Genomic DNA, 20118 nt, shown 5'->3' with positions numbered 1-20118 from the left:
ACAGAACTGCTTCAATATAAAAAGTGCTCTAAACAGGTTGAAAGCCAGGTGAAAGTAATTTAAGTTTATTTTTATATAGTGATTTTCACAAAACATTGGTTATTATTGCTCAGAATTAGACCAAATGCACATGTTTAACATTCATTTTATATGCTGCTTTATCCCCCATACAGAGCAAGTGAAAAGAACAAACCTATCTTTGGTGAAGAACCAGTCAGCTATAGGCACACAAGCAGACAATTTATAGCCAACAGCCTTCCTGATAGAGTGTCTGTATTCACAAGCAGGTGTAAATAAACATAGCTGGTAATCAAATCAGCGAATAAGCACCATAAGGTGATAACACAAGCATTTAACATAGGGATGCCCTATATTTGCAGAGACAAATTCATTGCAAACAAAGAGACCTACATTAGGTGTGTCATAGAGACAAGGAATATTTATTGTATACTGCAGTATACAGGGCTATTGTTTGCATGTTATATCTTACTGTTAGAAGCTTGGCAGCAAAGAATTTGTCCCTCATATGTATTGCAGTCCTGAATATATTAAGTTATCCATTTGGACAGAAAAGTACTAAAGCATAAGATACTCCTCTGTTCACCTTCCCATTTGGTATATGGCTATAAAGCCCCTTCTGGGCATACTTCCAGGTCACTACTGAATCACTTGAGGAGTGAGGGCAACTCCATAATTTTAACAAAGATACAAGCCAAGAGCTGCCTCTGTTTCCCTTGGAATCCCTACATCTCTGAAAGTCGACAGCCCTTAAAGTACTAGATGTTATAGGCAAACCCAGTTTTTCAATGCTATGTAAGGTACTTCACACATGTTGAGAACTGGAAAGCCCATCTTGCCTGTTTACATATTTTTTTGCTCTGAATAACTAGTTTTAGTTGGTTTATTATCGTGAAAAGTTAATTGTCAGACTTTGACTTAATGTTTTTTTAAGTTAATTTCTTTGTTATAGGAAGGTTTAAATTATTTTTTGCTTAATTTCTAACTGTGTTACACATTCACGTTGAAAGCTACTGTAAGCAGGCAAAGAGTTGCCAGGGACCACCCTCCTGATACAATTTCATAAATTATGATGCAACAGCAGCTTTAGCTGCTTTGTCCAATTTGAGAAAAAAAAAATTAAATTTGTTTCTGAAGTAAACACACATCTCCCAGTCACTTTCATAAAACATCATGCCAGTAGAAAACTTGGAGCAGTCAGTTTGAGTTTGGAAAAGAAGACAGTAGTTGGGTGTCCTCAATGAAGGTTTTCAGAATGTTTCATATTTTTTAGTGACTGGCATAACAACAGCTACACACTGTCAGGAGTTGGCTGGAGCTCACCTCTAGCCTCTAATTTTATTTGCTACTAGCTGAAAAACCCAGCATTGCCAGGGAGGAAAATAAAGTGTTTTTTTTAATTGTTTGAGAAAAATATAATTAAAAAAACCCACAACTTTAAAAATAAAAATAAATTAACAAACAATGAAGACTCACTAGTGTGCTTGTCTTGCAGTTATGTCTGTTATCATCCAGTTGACGCTCGGAACAGGCCAACTCTATTGAATTTCAAAAGCAACAGGGGCGTGGTGCTGCTCAAACATAAAGAATGCTGGCAGTCACCTCCAGTTCGCCCTCTGCTAGTCATTCTGACTATCAACTGGATGATAACATGCATACAAGATCGCAAAATCACCCCCCACCCTACCCAGAAGGGGGTGGGGTTAGGGTTGATTTCACCCTACAGTATTTTTAGTCGACCAATGAGAAACACGTGTACGAAATTTCATGAAAATCTCTCCAGCCATTCGGAAGTGATGCTGGAACATACATACATACATACACACACACATTGACTTTTATATATATAGATTTACCTCTAGCAACTCTGACCTCTGTCTACTGTTAGGAAATTCCAATTAGAGAGAAGCAACATGAAAGGAACAACAGGGGAAATGAAAGTAGCTCAGATGATGACATTGCTCTAGCACCGTATACTTTTGTGACTGCAACAGAATTTTATATTCTTCCAGTGTTCTACTATTTCAATGTTGTAAACTCTTCAGTTTTTACCTGTTTTGGACTCCATATTTGACTTGTGCTTTTATAATACATTTTTTAATCTGTATTTTACTTCTTTTAAGAAATTTTACTGTCAATAATGTATACAATACTACAACTTACTCAAAATGGAATAAATACTTCCCTCTCCTATCTAGAGAGCAGAAAATGAAGGGAAAGAAGGAAGATTTATGTAAGTTAATATTTAAAGAAATTCAAAAGTGTCCAAAAATTAGCAGTTGCTTAACGTGCTAAATTAATTCAGGACAATACCAATAAATTCCTGCTAAAATCTAAAAAAATATTCGGAATGCTCCTGGTAAAGTGATTTTAATTTTCCCTATAGTTAAAATAAAACAGGACATAATTTTTCCCATTATGCTATGGGATAGTAGATTTTTTTAATTTGAGCAAGACAACATGACATGCTAGATAAATAGAGCACTAAACAGCAATGACCCATCAGATGTTACTCCAAGCAGAGATGTTTGAGGATTAGAGATTATGTGCACCCAAATGACAAAAATGAGTGAAGATTTTATTCCAAAAAGATCTGAGCAGTGGACAATCCCAAAATATCACCCAGTGAAGCAGATGCTGGATGACATCACTCTTAACTATGATCTTGGCCTGGGTATGTTTTCAGCAGACTTGAGTTGAAAAAGATTTGTGCAGTGTACAATTCTGAGCTAATTTAACCCATGTTTCACACATGCATATTTTACCAAACCTCAATCCATTACCTGAAAGTCTCATGGAAAGGACTTGTTCTTAATGATATCTGTGACTATCTAGGATTGCATTCTTTTCAGAGCAATGATGACACCTGGAGAAACTACAGTACATACAGTATATCTTTACTCTTATCCTGGGCTGTATGCACTATGGTGGCCTGTCAGTACTTTTCTCTGTGCCTTCTCTTATCATTTACTGGAAGATAAGGCAAACATAACCTGATTGTTAGCAGCCTAGATGTGTTGTCTCCGAAGTCTTCATTTTTTCTGTGGACTGACATTCTGTTATAATTAGTTGCTTGCTTACTGGTTTAAAGATCGACGATTAACTGTTCATGTCCTGTCTACCAATCCCTTCTACTATATGTGTGCCTTCCTGATTTTGGTGTGAATCACTTCTTGTTTTGTTGGAAAATTCCACCCCCAATGGTACCTGTATTCTAGTGTACTGACATTTCCCCTGTTCACATCTGTATCCAGCATACATCTTTTTCAAATGGAGTACTCAGTTGCTTTTCCTCAAGGTGTCTCACCTTATACTCAAATAACTACCTTTGTGTGTCAGCATATCTCATTCTTTCAAATGCTGATATGCAGCAACCCACTCACATTTACAAGAATTTGCGTTAACTTACTTGAGGGCAGTTTCATAGTGGTGGACTGCTTCTGGATAGCGCCCTTGGTCTTTGAGGAAGTTAGCATAATTATAATGCACCTTTGCATTGTGTGGTAGAGTCTGAATTCCAGATCTGTAAAAAAAAAAAAAAAAACAGCAAAATGTTCAAAATGAGTAAAGATACCAAGCAATGTGCTTCTGCTCACAAATATTGAACAAACACAGTATTTAAAAGGTACATAATCTAGCTACCGCTAGACAGTTCATTTTTTTCTTCTTTTTTTTCTCCATTTTTCTGAATCAATGCCAAACCTTCACAAGGACTGCTGTACAAGCATTAAGACTTAAACAATAGCAGCTCAATAGAAATGCAAATTTTCATTGAAGTGGAGCAGAATTAGCGGATCACATAGCTGCCCTGAAGATTGCTGCTGCCCTCAAAAAGACGATTCAGAGTTTGGCACCCATATTGTCAACAGACTTAGCTTTGAAGAGCTCAACTAAACAATATCTTAAAGAGCTGGAACTAGATTTGAGGACCGGCGGTAGAGCTGTTGCCTCTCATTTCCATTTAGATGTTGGCAGACTACAGAAAGCAAACCTTCCAAACAAAAGACTTGCCATCTCGTTGTTCATGTTATGCAGAGAAAATAAGTAGCAACTACAGCACAGGTCTTAAATTCAGCTTTTAGGGGGCCATAGCACCCACTAGTTTCTGCTCCCATGAAGGCAGATTCTGCCTTGTAATTGGTATATTTCACCAACTTGGCTTGCTGTTTGTTTCTGATCTCAAGATGTGTATTTAAATAAGGCTGTCACATTCAACTGATTAGGACTATGAGTGTTTGCTAGATATTGCTCCAGCCACATTCTTAAATGAGAAGCTTGTATCGCCTTTAATTGAACAATTTGCTTAATGTGTCCACTTGTTTCTACCATCCATAGGCACAGACATGAGTATTAGCCTTTTCACTTCGACTTAAGGCTATGTCAAATTACATGACTTTTCCAGTAATTTTCAGTCTTAGCCTTCCTATATGTAATCTTAATGAGTTGGAGGCAGTCAGTGGTGTGCTCAAGTGAAGCTGATCACCTAATGTGAAATACCCAGTAATTCATACCAACTAGTTTATGATTCACAATAATAAAATCGAACAGGTTTAATTTTGTCTTTAATTGTAGGAGTGGGCTGTGTATGCATGAGATCTGACAAACAATGAAGGAAGTATACAGTGATCCCTGCCTATCGTGGAAGTTACGTTCCAGATCCATCAGCAATAGGTGAAAATCCGTGATACAGAAAGACCACATTTTTTTTTAGAGTTTAAGCATTAAAATACCCCTCCCACACGCTTTAAACACATGTAAACTTATTAAAACACACTTTGGATACACATATGATATGCGGATGTCGGGCTAAAGATATGAGTAACATAATAATAATCATCATCATAATAATAAAAATAACAACAAAAAATACTGTATACACATCTCTCTCTCTCTCTCTGTATACGTAAAGGAATATGTAAAAATAAAAACATTTTAAACTCATTATGGGTACTCACCAGTGAAGATACACTCCATAACTTGAATGATGATGATGAATAAGCTGCAGCAATTTACAGCTCTTCTGAAGGTTCGCCTTCAGGTGGTTTAGAAGGGGTATCTTTCTGCTGCTGGATAGCAACTTCTGCTGAAGGTGCAGGCATGCCTTCTTTGTTTCTTGGGGTAAGGAACATCGTTATAGGCAGTTGCTGGCGTTGATTCTTCTGGGCGAAGAGTTTTTTATAGACTTCAATGGCTGAATCAATTGCGTTGTGAAACTGCAACACCCGAAGCATTTCGGGATCCCAATCGTCTATCATTGCCTGCAGTTGTTTGGCTTGAAGTCAAGGCCAAGTTCAGCGAGGTACACTTTCACTGCTGGAATGAAGCGTTGGTGGAACCAGTCAGCAGTGAGGGATTTTGTAATCCAAGCCTTTGAGTTATGCATCCAATAAACTGGCAGCAGGTGCTTGTTCTTGTTCTTCAGGGCCCTGGGGTTCTTAGCCTTATAAATTACCCCTGGCTTTATCATGTGGCCAGCAGCATTGCCTGCCACACATTATCACAGTCAATCTGTCTTTGTGTGCTTTGAATCCAGGGGCTCGTGCTTCGTCATGCATGATGAAGGTACGAGAAGGCCTCCTCTTCCAAAACAAGTCAGTTTCATCCATGTTAAACACTTGTTCTGGCTTGTAACCTCCCTCCTCGATGATTGCCTTGAATGTCGCCTTCGTGTACTCCTCGGCGGCTGTTTTATCCGCAGATGCAGCCTTGCCACACAGGGAAATGTTCTTCAGATTAAAACGTTTCTGGAATCTGTCGAACCACCCCTTGCTGGCATTAAATTCAGTAGGTTTGGCTGCAGATTTTATTGCCGATGGTCCTTCTTGAGGATCTTTGGAAGCATCGGGGTCTTCAGCATGGTCGTCACCTCCTTCAGTGAACGTGGCATAGAGCTGTCTGGCCTTCTCTCTAATGATGTTTGTGTCCAAAGGAATTTTTTCATCTTTCTGCAGCTATTGATCCAAAGAGCCAATGAAGATTCCATTTTAACAATGGCTTTATTCCGAGGAGTTGCCACCCTCTTTGCTGTTTGACTGAAGGAAAGTGATGCGGTGGCTCTTATATTCTTTTCATCCTTCTTGATGTAGTGTACCATCGATTCATTCAAGCCGTAATGGTGAGCAACGTCTGTGTAGCGCTTTCCTTCCCGAAGCATATCCAGGAGTTTTACCTTCTCCTGTATGGTCAAGGTCTTCCTCTGGAGCTTAGGCTCACTACTACCAGAAAGCTTACAAGATGCAGGACGCTTGGGAGCCATCATAGGGCTTAAAACAAATGAAAAGCTCACAAAAGTCAGACCACAAGCAAGGTACGTGATATGCGATTCGTCGGGGACCCACACTCGCTGTTCTTGTGAGATTACACCACGTTAGCAGCAGCTAATCAGAACCCAATAGAATGAAAATCTACTCTGATTGGTTGAGTCTCCTCTTTCAGCCAATAACTGGCTTTGTAAGAAATCATCTGGGTACTGTAACACGAAATTCTTTGTCTACCGTAGTGGCTGCTGAAAACCGTATGCTTTGTTATGAACTGGCTGCAAAGTACACTACAGGTAGGATGTACTTATTGAATTTTTCTGCGATATAGCAGGGGCGCGATAGCTGAACCACGATAGAGCGGGGATTTACTGTAATGCATAAAATGCAGTGACAAGAAATAAGGAACACACATGTTTTAAAACACACAAACAGAAAAAAAGGCTTATCTTTCTGAAGTGTCACATTTTATGTACTAAAATAGAAAGGAAAAAGAACAAGGGCAGAGACTGTGGCTGAATTTGCTGTACCTATTAACCCTTCGTACAGCACTGGCTCTGTCAGGCAGCACATTATCAGCTGTCACAAAAATAGGCAAGCATGGCTGTCCTGGAAAGCTGGCTCTCAGTCAGTAAAGTTGACATGAGCAGTGATTGTCAGTTGTTTAAATTGACATGGTCTGGGAATGAGATTTGAGACTGCAGTCAGCATATCTGACATACCTCTTGACTAGAAGTTGCATACTGTGACATTAATTTTAACTTCTTAAAAGACATGCCCCGATGCCTTCAACATTTCCAGGACTTGGAATGTTGCACTCATTTTACCACAGCTCCATAATCAGAGATGACTCCTTTAACTCTTCTGAAATTAAATCCTTCTAAAATTAAGCAGCTGATAATTACAAACGTCAGATCACATTGTAACTTGGTAGTGGCTGATAAACAAGAAACCAGTCCACTTGTGCCTATATTTTAGAAACAGTTTGTATTGCATGACACCTGTTTTTTAAACAGAAATAATGTAATTGCACTGCTCTATGAGCTCTTTGAAGAGGTGTATGTTAAAATGAAACATGTAAAGACATCTTGAAGGCTATTGTTAAACTCCCAAAGTGATTTCAGAAAATGAGAAGTAAAAATGTGAATTTACAAAAAAAATTATACAGCAGGAAGAATGAAAAACCCAGTGTGTACAATAATAACCACAGGGCTTGATCTGTGACTGGTAGTCTCCTCCTCTAGAGACCTTCCAAAATACAATGGGACTTAATTTTGATTACCATGGCACATATAGCACCATAGAATATGAAAGTGGTTCATTTGCAAGATTGTATATTTTACTTAGACTGAGGCTTTTGTGATGTCCTCCTGTCTTCACTGAAGGATTGTTGTTTGTGTCTTTAACAGCGTGTACTGTCACAGCACAAAAGATGATGTAACAGACAATGAAAAAAAACAAATTACACTCAGGGTCACAGTACAAACCCTACACTCCTGTACCTCATTGACACCATTTATTTTGGGGCACTTTATTTTTAATGTAACACAAGAAACTGTGAGATGGGATGCTTTGGATGAGAAACATCCACTTATCAACATATACCTGCAAGAGCAGCATCGTTTCAAAAAAGGCATGTTTGGAGGAATAAGCAAATGTCAGGAATGCATAGTTTTTTGGGGTTTTTTTGGTTTTGAATTTGTTTATTCCCAGTTGCTGTTGCCTTTCATCATTATTTCAGTAACATGGTCAGACACATATTAGTATTTACTTTGCAAAGCTTTTATTCTGATACCTTATAAATTTATATTTCCTGCTGTTTTGAATTTTTATTGTTTTCTGTGTTTTTAAATGTATGCTGCCATTCTACTCCTATGGATGCAGCATATTGCCAGGCAATACAATGTACATGATAAAGAAGACAGTGAAAATAGTAAAGTGTCTGATCTTTGACTAATCAAAAAAAAAAAAAAAAAGATTAGTGCTCAAACAACCAAAAGAAAAACTATTTCAGGAAAATAAAATTGTGTGTCCTAACTATGTTAACATCTCAGGCTAATGTCTTGTTGACTGCTAAATGAAAGACCTTTATAATCTTTGTTTCTCACAAAACACATTTGCTCCCTGTGGTGTTATGGGTCCACAGCTCTTCCAACAAAGGCCGTTTTGTTTTAAATAAATAATCGCCGCGCTCGCGGCTTACCGAGGGGGCGTGGTAACTGTAGCGAGCCGCAGGGCGATCTGCGGTGTGGGCATTTCTCACCTAAGTGCACAGGTGAGGGACTGCCCACATCCGTGATCGTTCCTGTGGCTAATGGGCTGCAGCTGCCATGTCCTCTCTGCCTATATACAGAAGCGCGAGCCGGTTAAAGGGGGGAAAAAGGAAAGAAGAAAAGAGAGAACGAGAGGTAGAGAGAAGACAGGAAGCAGGTGGAGAGAGCCGGTGTGAGGAAGAAGGAGAACGACCGAGTTGGAGAAAACAGGCAGCTGGGAGGACAGCCCACGAGGGGAGTGTTTGGCCAACACTCAGTGGGGCTGAGAAAGTAGTCACTCCAGCTGAGCGATTTAGGAGCCGGAGTGACCAGTGGAGAAGTCGACTGACTGTAGAAGGCAACGGGAGTCGATGAGGCTTTGGTCTGGTGTAGCCTCAGTGTGAGTGCCTTGGCCGCTGGGGAATGGTCCAAAGTCTTGGTCCGGTTGGGAGCCTGACGAAGCCAAGGGTCGGAGGGCTACCAGACCTGATTGAAGGGCAGCTGATCCTGCAGGTAGGCGACTCTCCTGTAGAGCAGTCCAGATGGGTGTAGCAGGGGAGCCGCCATGGAAACAGAAGACACCGGGCTTTTGGTTTTAACATATTACTTCCTGTGACATTTTACCTTGTGGTTTTTAGAAGAGTTTTCCTAATGGATTTTAACCTCCACGTTTGATCATTTGGTTTTTCACTTGCTTTTTTGTGAATTATTTATTTATTTAAAGAAGACATTTGAACTGCACAGCACTTTATTTTGAACACTGTTTTGTTCTATTTGAATAAAAGCACTTTTCACTTTTATACATCATCCCCTTGCTCAATTGTTTATTGACTCACTGTCTAGCTCATCGATGACATTACCGACGGTGTTGGGTTCAAGGGCTCCCTAACAGCCGATGGGAGTGTGGAGCAGAACCCGCATCGTCACACTCCTTGGGACTGCCACATCTGTTACATCAAACATGTTAGCAAACAGATGAACCTGCTCTTAAGGTTAAATTCCTTTAGGGAATTTTGTAATTGGATTTTTCCTAACACATACATACACACATTTTATATATACATATGTATATAAACAGTGACACATGTACGCCTGGGCTCATCAAATGGTAATTCTACCTCAAGTGAGAGGTTGGTGCTGTTTCTTAATGCCTCTTCTCTTTATCAATCTGCAGAACAGACGTTCAGCGGATTAAGATCCATGACATCACTTAAGGTTGCTGTCTTCCTGAACCTGGCTCTTTCACCTGTTTTACCTGTTAACCATCTCCACCTCCATCTTTAGGTAGTCTACTTGATGACTTACATCTGGAAAAATGTCTCAGCTGTTATTGTGTGTTTTGTGGTTCTCCTTTTGCTGTAACATTTCACTAACAGCATATGGAGAACAACAGGTGCAGCCTCAAACCTTTATGATCTCTCCTTATTTTTTGTTACTGTGAAAGAAAAATTAACTGCTTGCAAGCTACTAAGGGTTAATAGCTGACAAAGCCATTTTTCTATAACAGCAGGTTATTCATACAGGCGTCTGTCATAAGACAGGGTCCAATCTGACAAGTGAAAAAAAAAATAAGAACAGATGGCCCATTAGCGTACTTAAAAAAAATGTTTAAGTAAATGATATTATGTTAATCTTTAAAGAAATAAGGGGAATGAAGAAAAAGGTATAAAAACCAATTGACAAAAATGTAATTTTGCTCTTCTGCCTTGCAACGTAAAATCCACATACTCATCTGTGACGGAATAAAAAAATCTAATTAATTGAACTTATCCTGTCTTCCTTGGAAAGGTTTTTAGTTTTTTTTTACTTCCACATTACTATATCTTTATAGCTAGACATTTAAGATTATACATAAAGTGTATTTGCCAGAAAAGTTAGTACTAGGGTGTTGTACCGTGTTAGCCATTATGAATGTAGAGAAAAGCCAAGCAAAATGACACCTTTTATTGGCTAACTAAAAAGATTACAATATGCAAGCTTTCGAGGCAACTCAGGCCCCTCCTGAGTTGCCTCGAAAGCTTGCATATTGTAATCTTTTTAGTTAGCCAATAAAAGGTGTCATTTTGCTTGGCTTTTCCCCAGAAAAGTTAGAAACTGAGGAAACCTATATCCTAGGAGATAACACTAATCATTGTAACATTTTAAAAATATGGCACTTAACAGAACTTCACTGGTGTCCTAATTTCTTATTATCAGTAAAACCAAATCCGTCTGTTCTTCATTAAGAGAAGCCTTTCTTGGAAGTCTGTTGAGCTTGTATGATATTCATCCAAAAGGGCAAACTATCACTCAATAGATCTAGAGTGTTATGTTTTGTCTGAAATCTGTTCTTGAGATTTTTTGTGTTGCATACTTTTGCTTATGCCTGAAGATTTTGGCTATTACAGCTGTCAGACACTGATTTGGCTTGCTATTAGTAAGCTCAACTGGCACCTTCACCTAGTTTCTTTGGCTAAGAGATCCATACAGTTGCATAGCTTAGCTGGCCATTAGGCTCATGTCAAACACTACCTGAAGACCTTGCCTAATATTTTTATTCTGGGTGAGGTTATTTATGTTCACATTTTAGCTATCAATAGAATACATTTTTAAATAGATCATTGTCTGGCCTTCTTCTTACACTAAATTGTCAAGGCTTCAGATGCTATAATAATAATAATAATAATAATAAATTTTATTTATATTGCACTTTATATTTTAGCAATCCCAAAGTGCTACAGAGTAAAAATAGAATAATAAAATAAAAAAAAGAACAGAAGAGTCTATAAAATACTTTAACAAAATGACTTTCTAAAAAGATGAGTTTTTAGGTTTCGCTTAAGGGCCTCAGTCGACTGTGGGGCTCTCAGGTAATCAGGGAGGGCATTCCACAGCCTCGGCGCCACCGATGAAAACGCCCTGTCACCCATGCTGCTGAGCTTAGTTCTGGGGACTTGAAGAGTGTTAGTGAGTACAGAGCGGAGGGAACGTAAGGAGTTATGGGGGGTAAGGAGTTCCTGTAGATAAAGAGGGGCATGTCCATAAATGCACTGATGGGTAAGAAGGGAGACCTTGTACTCTATTCTGAATGAAACAGGGAGCCAGTGAAGGGTTTTCAGGATTGGGGTGATGTGATCATACTTTCGCACCCTCATCAGGATCCTGGCAGCGCTGTTCTGAATATACTGGAGTCTCTGGATACTCTTGCCAGGAATCCCAATGAGGAGTGCATTACAGTAATCCAGCCTGGAAGAGACTAAGGCATGGACGAGCTTCTCTGCATCTGCCAGGGTGAGTAATGGGCGGAGTTTGGCGATGTTCTTGAGATGGTAAAAAGATGACTTACAGAGATATTTGATGTGGGTGTCAAAAGTAAGTTGGGAGTCCATTCTAACACCCAAATTAGTAACAGATGTGGAAAGAGGAATATTTTGGCCAGAGAAAGTAATACTGGTGATGGTAGAAGAGCGAAGATGATGTGATGTACCAACTAAGATGGCTTCTGTTTTGGATCTGTTCAACTGAAGAAAATTGAGCCTCATCCAAGCCTCTATCTCCTCCAGGCAGGTAGACAATGTAGATGTTGGCAGAGGAGCAGTAGAGGAGGTGGAAGTAGTCCTGAGGTAAAGCTGAGTGTCATCGGCATAGCAATGGAACGATAAACCATGTCTGCCAATGACAGTTCCAAGGGGGAGCATGTAGATAGTAAAAAGGATAGGGCCCAGCACAGAGCCCTGTGGAACACCACAGGCGACGTTGTGGGTGTGGGACTTTGCGCTGCCAAGGGCGACATGCTCAGTTCTGCCAGTCAGGTATGATGTAAACCAATTTAGAACAATTCCTGAGAGTCCAATAGTGTATTGCAGGCGGTGAAGAAGGATGTTATGGTCTATTGTGTCAAAAGCAGCTGTCAGGTCAAGGAGGATAAGTAGTGAAGGTGAACCAGTATCTGCCGTCATCAGAAGATCATTGGTGACCCTGACCAGGGCTGTTTCAGTGCTATGGCCAGGGCGAAAACCAGACTGAAACTTTTCAAACAGATTGTTCAGTTTGAGATGATCGTGAAGTTGTGCTGCAACTATTTTTTTTCCAGAACTTTGGAGAGAAATGGAAGATTGGAGATGGGCCTATAATTGGAGAGAACTTCAGGATCCAAGGTGGATTTTTTCAGTAGAGGTCTGATGACAGCAGTTTTTAGTGCAGAAGGAATATGGCCAGCCAGGAGGGACTGATTTATTATCCTGGTGATAAGTGGAGAGATGGCAGAAATGTTGGCCCTCAGCAAGGGTGAGGGGAAAGGGTCCAGGGAACTAGTAGACGGTTTCATTTTCCTGATGACATCCTCCACCTCTTCCCGTGTGGCAACAGAGAAAGAGCAAAGAGGATGGACGGTCTCAGACAATGAGTCAACAGTTGGGAAGGGCAAGATATCCTTGGTAGAGAGGTGTAAACGGATATTATCAACTTTTTGTTTAAAAAAGTTGATATACATGTTGCATCTGTCATCAGTGGTCTCAGAATGGGCAGGTAAAGGAGGTTTGACAAGATGACTTATGGTTGAAAAAAGTTTTTTAGGGTTGCTGGAGCCATTTCTGATGATGGTGGAATAAAACTTGGACCGTGCAACCTTCAGAGCTTCTGCATACGCTCTCAAGTGTTCTCTGTAAGCCTGTTTATGGACAGTCAGCCCAGAGGCCTTGACCCGCCGCTCAAGGACACGCCCAGCCACCTTCATTTTTCGCAGCTCGCAGGTATACCAAGGTGCTGAGCACGAGAATGAGACGGACCTAGATGTTAAAGGGGCGTGGAAGTCCAGGAGACTGCTCAGGGACTGGTTGTAAAAATCCACAAGGTCAGCAACAGAGAGAGAAAAAAAACCCGTCATTATCTGTTTACTTCCAGTTACTTCATCCCCTTCTCCATTTTCTGGAGTCTTTCATCACACCCTACATCACAACTGCAATATTAGAATACTAGGTATTCAATACCCCACACTAAGATGGTGTTACAGTATGTCAATAGTTCATGCTAATCTTTAGCCAATTGTAGACCTGCTGGACAGGTTCATTAGGATTTTAAGTGACCTTCACAATGAAAGTCATAGAGGAAAAACAATCTGTAATCAATTAACCAATACATTAATTACACATTCAAACTTTAAAATGGCAAATCCTTTAATGCAGTCCTTTGGATAAGTGGAGCTATCCATATCCAGGGCAGCAGACAACAAATGACAAATGGAGGCAGAACACCAGAATTCACTGTAAGCTATGCTCCTATGCAACATGAAATATAAGAAGGAAAATGTCATGTATCACAGTATGTCCCAAACTTGTTAGCAATGCTGCCTGGTTAATGCCCATGTGGATGTTACATATTCTTCTTCTGTTTTATGTGTGTTTTATTCAAGGTACTCTGATGTTCCTCCCACATCTCCAAAAACATGTAGGTTAAGTTATCTGCTAACTGTAAACTGATCCAAATGTATAAATGATTGTGCAGTGCAATGGCCTGAGGTCCTCTCAAGTCTGACTCCTAACTTGTGCCCAATGCAGTTGCCAGGATGGGAGCCATCCACCTCCCAGATAATGAAATGGATTAATCTGGTTTGAGTAAGTCTGTTATGTGTTATGCATATGTAGAGAGGTAATGTTTGTGGTTTATTACTGACCTAAGGAAATTGTTCTTGTTCTGCAATCTGTGTTAAAGTCAGTGTTTTGCAGGGTGGGAAGGAAAGCCTGGCACATGTTTCAAATTTGTTCTCTGTTTTTAGTCAATAGATAGATAGATAGATAGATAGATAGATAGATAGATAGATACTTTATTAATCCCACTGGGAAATTCACATTCTTCAGCAGCAGCATACTGATACAATAAATAATATTAAATTAAAGAATGATAATAATGCAAATGAAAAAACAGACAATAACTATGTATAATGTTAAATATTAATGTTTACCCCCCCCGGGTGGAATTAAAGAGTCGCATAGTTTGGGGGAGGAACGATCTCCTCAATCTGTCTGAGGAGCAGGACAGTGACAGCAGTCTGTCGCTGAAGCTGCTCTTCTGTCTGGAGATGATACTATTTAGTGGATGCAGTGGATTCTCCATAATTGATAGGAGCCTGCTGAGCGCCCTTCACTCTGCCACAGATGTTAAACTGTCTAGCTCCATGCCAACAATAGAGCCTGCCTTCCTCACCAGTTTGTCCAGGCGTGAGGCGTCTTTCCTCTTAATGCTGCCTCCCCAGCACACCACTGCGTAGAAGAGGGCGCTCGCCACAACTGTTTGATAGAACATCTGCAGCATCTTATTGCAGATGTTGAAGGAAGCCAGCCTTCTAAGGAAGTATAACCGGCTCTGTCCTTTCTTGCACAGCGCATCAGTATTGGCAGTCCAATCTAATTTATCATCCAGCTGCACTCCCAGATATTTATAGGTCTGCACCATCTGCACACAGTCACCTTTGATGATCACTGGGTCTATGAGGGGTCTGGGCCTCCTAAAATCCACCACCAGCTCCTTGGTTTTGCTGGTGTTCAGGTGTAGGTGGTTTGAGTCGCACCATTTAACAAAGTCATTGATTAGGTCCCTATACTCCTCCTTCAGCCCATTCCTGATACAGCCCACGATAGCAGTGTCATCAGTGAACTTTTGCACATGGCAGGACTCCGAGTTGTATTGGAAGTCCGATGTATATAGGCTGAACAGGACCGGAGAAAGTACAGTCCCTTGTGGCGCTCCTGTGTTGCTGACCACAATGTCAGACGTGCAGTTCCCAAGACGCACACACTGAGGTCTGTTATAATGGAATTGAAACCTCCCAGAAATTGAAGAAAGATGTAATATGTGCAACCTTGATCTTACCTGAAAAGAGACTCCCTGGAAAGCCAGATTTCATTCTGCCACACTGTCTTCCAGGAAAACAGCAACAGTAGCAGTAGCATTGAAATTGTGAGGGCAGCAGCTCCCCACTTGCCCACTAAAGACCACAACTTGTTTAGGCCATGAACAACCAGAATGCAGTATCCCATGCTGCAAAACACAAAAATGCAAGAAAAGATCAGGATTATTTATCTCAAAGTGTGTTACATTTCACTTTAAACTACGTCACACTTTACTCAGAATGTATCATTATCCTCACTCTGGGGTCATTGAAGGAGAAAGTGGGTATTCTCCCTTTTTCTGACATGACAAACCAATCTTTATTTTAGCTAAAGACCAGCAAAGCAGAAAACCGTGCCTCAAACAGAATGCATTCTCCCATAGTCAGACTGCATTCCAGAAAAAATAAAAAAAAAGAATAAAAAGGATGAGTGTTTCACTTGCAGAAGCCCTGTGGTGTTATAAATTCACTCTTTCCAGCATAGGTATATGATGGCAATTAGTTAGTTGGTCAAGGTAACCAGTCTGTTGTTACAAGATGATAATGTGGCTCATACATCTCCTCAAATGCACAAAGAGCAAACCACTCTTTGTGGAAGAGGTCTTCAGATTTAATCTCTAAGGCACTAATTCTCATAATGATAACATCACACTCATCTAAGAACCAGTGAACACAAGAGGTAAAGTGAGGCCAAGAGAAGAATGTCATTACATGCAACCTTCTTTCCTATAAGCTGGTTACTATTTGTGCCTTGGCTACACCTTAAAATACTATTCATCAAAATTGCAACAGAAGAGGCCACAAAATGAACCACTGGCATTCCATTCCCACTTTCAACTGGTTTATCTTACTGTTGAATACTTGCTGGCATGCAGCCATAATCGTGGAATCCCATAGTCTTTAAGAATAAACTGTTATCAGCCTTTGAAAATCAATAAAATGTAAGACCATGATTCCCAACAAGCCTCAAAATATAATTTAAATTCAAAGAACTGGTCCACCATTGCAATGGTTCTCATGTTGAGTCCAGAGAAAAGAATATAGTGAAATAAGGACTCACCCTAGCTATAAGCATGGTTAAGAACTGCAAACTGTGAGTATTTATACTGTGAATCTGTATAGTAAGAGCAACTTCGGTGTTGTGTCTGAGTATCGGGATTTCACAAACAGTGAGCCAGGTGGCATGATAACATTGCTGTACTATCTACTGCAGGTACCTGCAGTAATGTTTAGCCGGACATAGTGCACAGTTCCATGAAAAGGGGACAATCTGTTAAAACATAGTGGACAGCATTTAACTGAAGCTGCTGCATCATGATTTTTTTATTGCATTTATTTTATTATGAACTTATTTTCTGTGGAATTAAAAGTTGTAAACAGACTTATAGTATTGTAACAACATGTAGATGAGATAAGGAGGAATGGACTTTGCACACTTGACAATATCTCTGGTAGGCTGCCCCTCAATGCACTGTGGAAGAATGGACTCTGCACACTTTGCATGCCAAGACTGTTGTCTCCTTCCTCATTTGCATGGCAATGCTGCTCTTATCTTTCGCAGCACCATGCACTCAAATCTACTTTGTCCTATGACTGTGCATTCACAGCACCAACTCTGCTTCACACTGCTCACTTTGAGTCAGTGGCAAAACCATCTGCCACAATTACCCCAGCTCCATGAGTCCATCCAAGGCAAGATCCTTCCCTAGGCTCATGGGTGGTCATGCACACAGGCCAATGGTCCTTAGTGCATAAACACACTTCTATGCACTTGCAGATAACGGTTTGTTTTCTAGCCCCCACCAAGCATCACCACTTAACTAGATTATTAATCAAAAGGTCAAGTTGGTTTTGCCTCTTCAAATATCTTTCAGGTAGATGAGCATCATTACTTTTTCAGGTCTGGCCTGTAGATGATACAATATCTACATCATTCTACAATATCCATAATTTGTTGTGTTTATCCTGATGTCTCGCTGTCTGGGCTGGCAAGTCTCCTCACAAAGTGCAACCAAAATAGTATCTCTCTGGGCATTTCATTAGAAACGTAGAATGTTTACCGTGGTTGTTTCTTTTTGTCTACCATAGTTTTTTTGTGATAATCTTGGGTGTAAGCAATGGAACAAGAAACTGCCTAGTCACTGGCTTGACTGATTTAACAGTCTACCAAAACCCAAAGTTGTCAGGCATTTTCTGGAGTTGGACCCTTTGTGTATACTACAATGAATGTTGAGCTCATCTCTTCATTTTCCTCATCAGTTCATGTTATTTCAGTGTTTAGTGTTAGAGGAGTAAAGGCCTGTCACACATTGAAAAGAAAACAGTCAGTGTAGAAATTACATCCTTGCTGCAACTCAGCAGCCTACTGTTGTGATAGTTTGGATGAATGGTTTTTATTTTGAAATGTGAGTGTAGCGTGACTGTTGCACTTATTATTCTTCATATTTTATTTCTTTGGAGTAACTTACTATGAGATTGTAAGTCAAAATCTTAACAATAGTGGTTGAAACAGAAGAGGTATTAGAGATTTCTGACTTAAATAAGGGACTCTAAAATGTAAATATAGCAATTATAATGACATTGTAAGTGTGAGTAAAATACAGAACAGGAGTGAAAATGAAAGTAAGATCATTTATAAACAAAAATACCATTGTTGTAATTCTCATTCCAACAGTTTGGTAAATGTAATGTGCAAGGAAATGACTAATACTACCAGTTTATTCTTAATGTGTGTCCCTGTTGGCAGCACAGACTGGGAGAGATCATAATGGCGAATGCCATGCTAAGGGAAAAGGCAAAAATTGTGATCGACAAGGTACCACTTTTAAATGATACTGTGCCATTCTAAATAATAGTCCTATCAGAAAACATGGAATGGCAGTTCTTATTATGCTTGCACCAAAGCCAGTACTCTGCGCTTCAGTTGGATGAGTTGGTCTTCATAAATCGCTATATATCTATCCATATAGGAATACATGAACTCTTACAGCACTATACTGTAGCATAAAATCTTTGGAAGAATATAAATGTAAACAATATTCATTCTACCAGCTAATGTGAAATGAGAAATGTCCATCTATTGATTAATCATTTCACTTGTCTTTACTTGAACAATTTTGAGACAATAAAGGAAAATTGATCTAAATTAATATAACAAAGGCTGCTCATTGTCAACAATATACTCTTATTCAGTTTAAACGTGTCTTGGTAAATAAACCACGCTGCCTGCAACAAACAGAATCACACATTTGACGCAATAAGGTGACTGCTGGTATATCAGCTTAACACTAGAATTACCAGAGCCTACGAAAAAACTCGTAGATCCGGCCCACCTTAAATCGCTTCTTAAAACCGTTCTCACCTCTCCGCCAGCGTCTTTTGTCATCTAAATGTACTGATAAAGACAAGCTGCCAGCAGCCGGCTATTCCATCCCCCCAACGACTTAGAATGTAAACGAGCTTTTCCCAGCTCATGCCTTGATTGATTATCTGGGAGTGAAGTGGAGTTTTAGAGTAGAAATAATAGATTGTTATTTGGAACACACGCATTTCATATGTGTTGCATTTCTACAGCAATCTGTGTAAACGCATTGTTAAAACAAAAACGTTTTATATATTCTAGTAGCAAATGACAAAATGTAGGCATAAACTATATAATGTATGAAGCCTGAAGTCCAAATATCAAAGAAACACTTTCACAAAAGGTACAAAAAAAAAAAGCCACCGCCAAAAAAAGCCGCCTTAGTGTGTGACATTGACACACATTAGATATCACTGCTTCCGTGGCGCAACAGTATCAGTCGCTGACTGAGAATCAGAAGGTCATGAGTTCGATCCTGCACAACTTCCTTTTGAGAAGTGTTCTTATTTTCACTATTTTAGAATAAAAAGATACATTTGATTTCAGTCTGTAACAGCCGGTGTCATTTATGATATTTGTAAAGGTTAGCTTTATTTTTTTTTTTAAATTCACTTTTCATTGTCTCAGTCGCGTTCAGGATCCTTTCCTACCCCATCTGACACTGCTGTTAAAGATGCGTTATAGTTCTGCAGTGTATCACGATACATACGACCGCGTGTTTTTTTCCCCCAATATTGCCAGTCCCCACGTGTTGCTGTATGCTGTTTCTTTTGTACTCCAGGACATGCAGAGGAAAGCATAGTAAAGAGCAGTAACTTCAGCGCTATATGCAATCATCAGACACTCCCCATCTGACACTGCTGTTTTCACATAAAGACGCGCTAAAGCTCTGAAGTGTACTTGTGGCTGCATTGTCGTACCAATGCTTGCGAACTGAAGTGTCTGCATGCACTTTTCGTGGCATTATACGTGTATTTTTTGAGTATGCCCATGTAGCTCAAACACAGGAACATATGTTGATGTAAAAGTATAACAACACAAGTGCACATTTATTCAAGACTATAACCGAAGAAAACAGAAAGCAAGTTACAGTAGGCGGTTGATATGACAGCTTGCGTGGTGGAATGCTAAGAACTGCTGATTTCCATTCCGTGCTATATAACTTAACATTTGAATCTGATGATTGCATATAGCGCTGTCTTATTCAGTGTGCGCAAGAACATGCAGGTGGCCAGTTGCTGAGTGCTACAACGCACATTTTAAAACAAGAAAGAGACAAATATATGTGACGTTTTGAAGAAATCATTTTATGACACGAATAGTACCAATCAGAAAACATCGTCGAAGTAATGCAATATTATTTGA

General features: G+C 39.8%; 1 protein-coding gene across 1 annotated transcript in view; it reads right to left on the bottom strand.

Moving 5' to 3' along the window:
- The window catches only part of tmtc1 (transmembrane O-mannosyltransferase targeting cadherins 1), a 607165-nt gene that overhangs the window by 169385 nt on the left and 417662 nt on the right, over positions 1-20118 (bottom strand). Inside the window, exons 10-11 of the mRNA XM_051929219.1 lie at positions 15374-15541; positions 3428-3541 (exon numbers count right to left, since the gene is read on the bottom strand). Coding sequence (XP_051785179.1) covers positions 3428-3541; positions 15374-15541 — 282 coding nt within the window. The remainder of the gene's footprint in view (positions 1-3427; positions 3542-15373; positions 15542-20118) is intronic.

The sequence above is a fragment of the Erpetoichthys calabaricus genome, chromosome 1 (genome assembly GCF_900747795.2).
Source record: "Erpetoichthys calabaricus chromosome 1, fErpCal1.3, whole genome shotgun sequence".
In the NCBI taxonomy this organism is placed as follows: Eukaryota; Metazoa; Chordata; class Cladistia; order Polypteriformes; family Polypteridae; genus Erpetoichthys; species Erpetoichthys calabaricus.
Note: the sequence above shows the minus strand (reverse complement) of the source record. Positions and strands in the feature narration are given on the sequence as shown.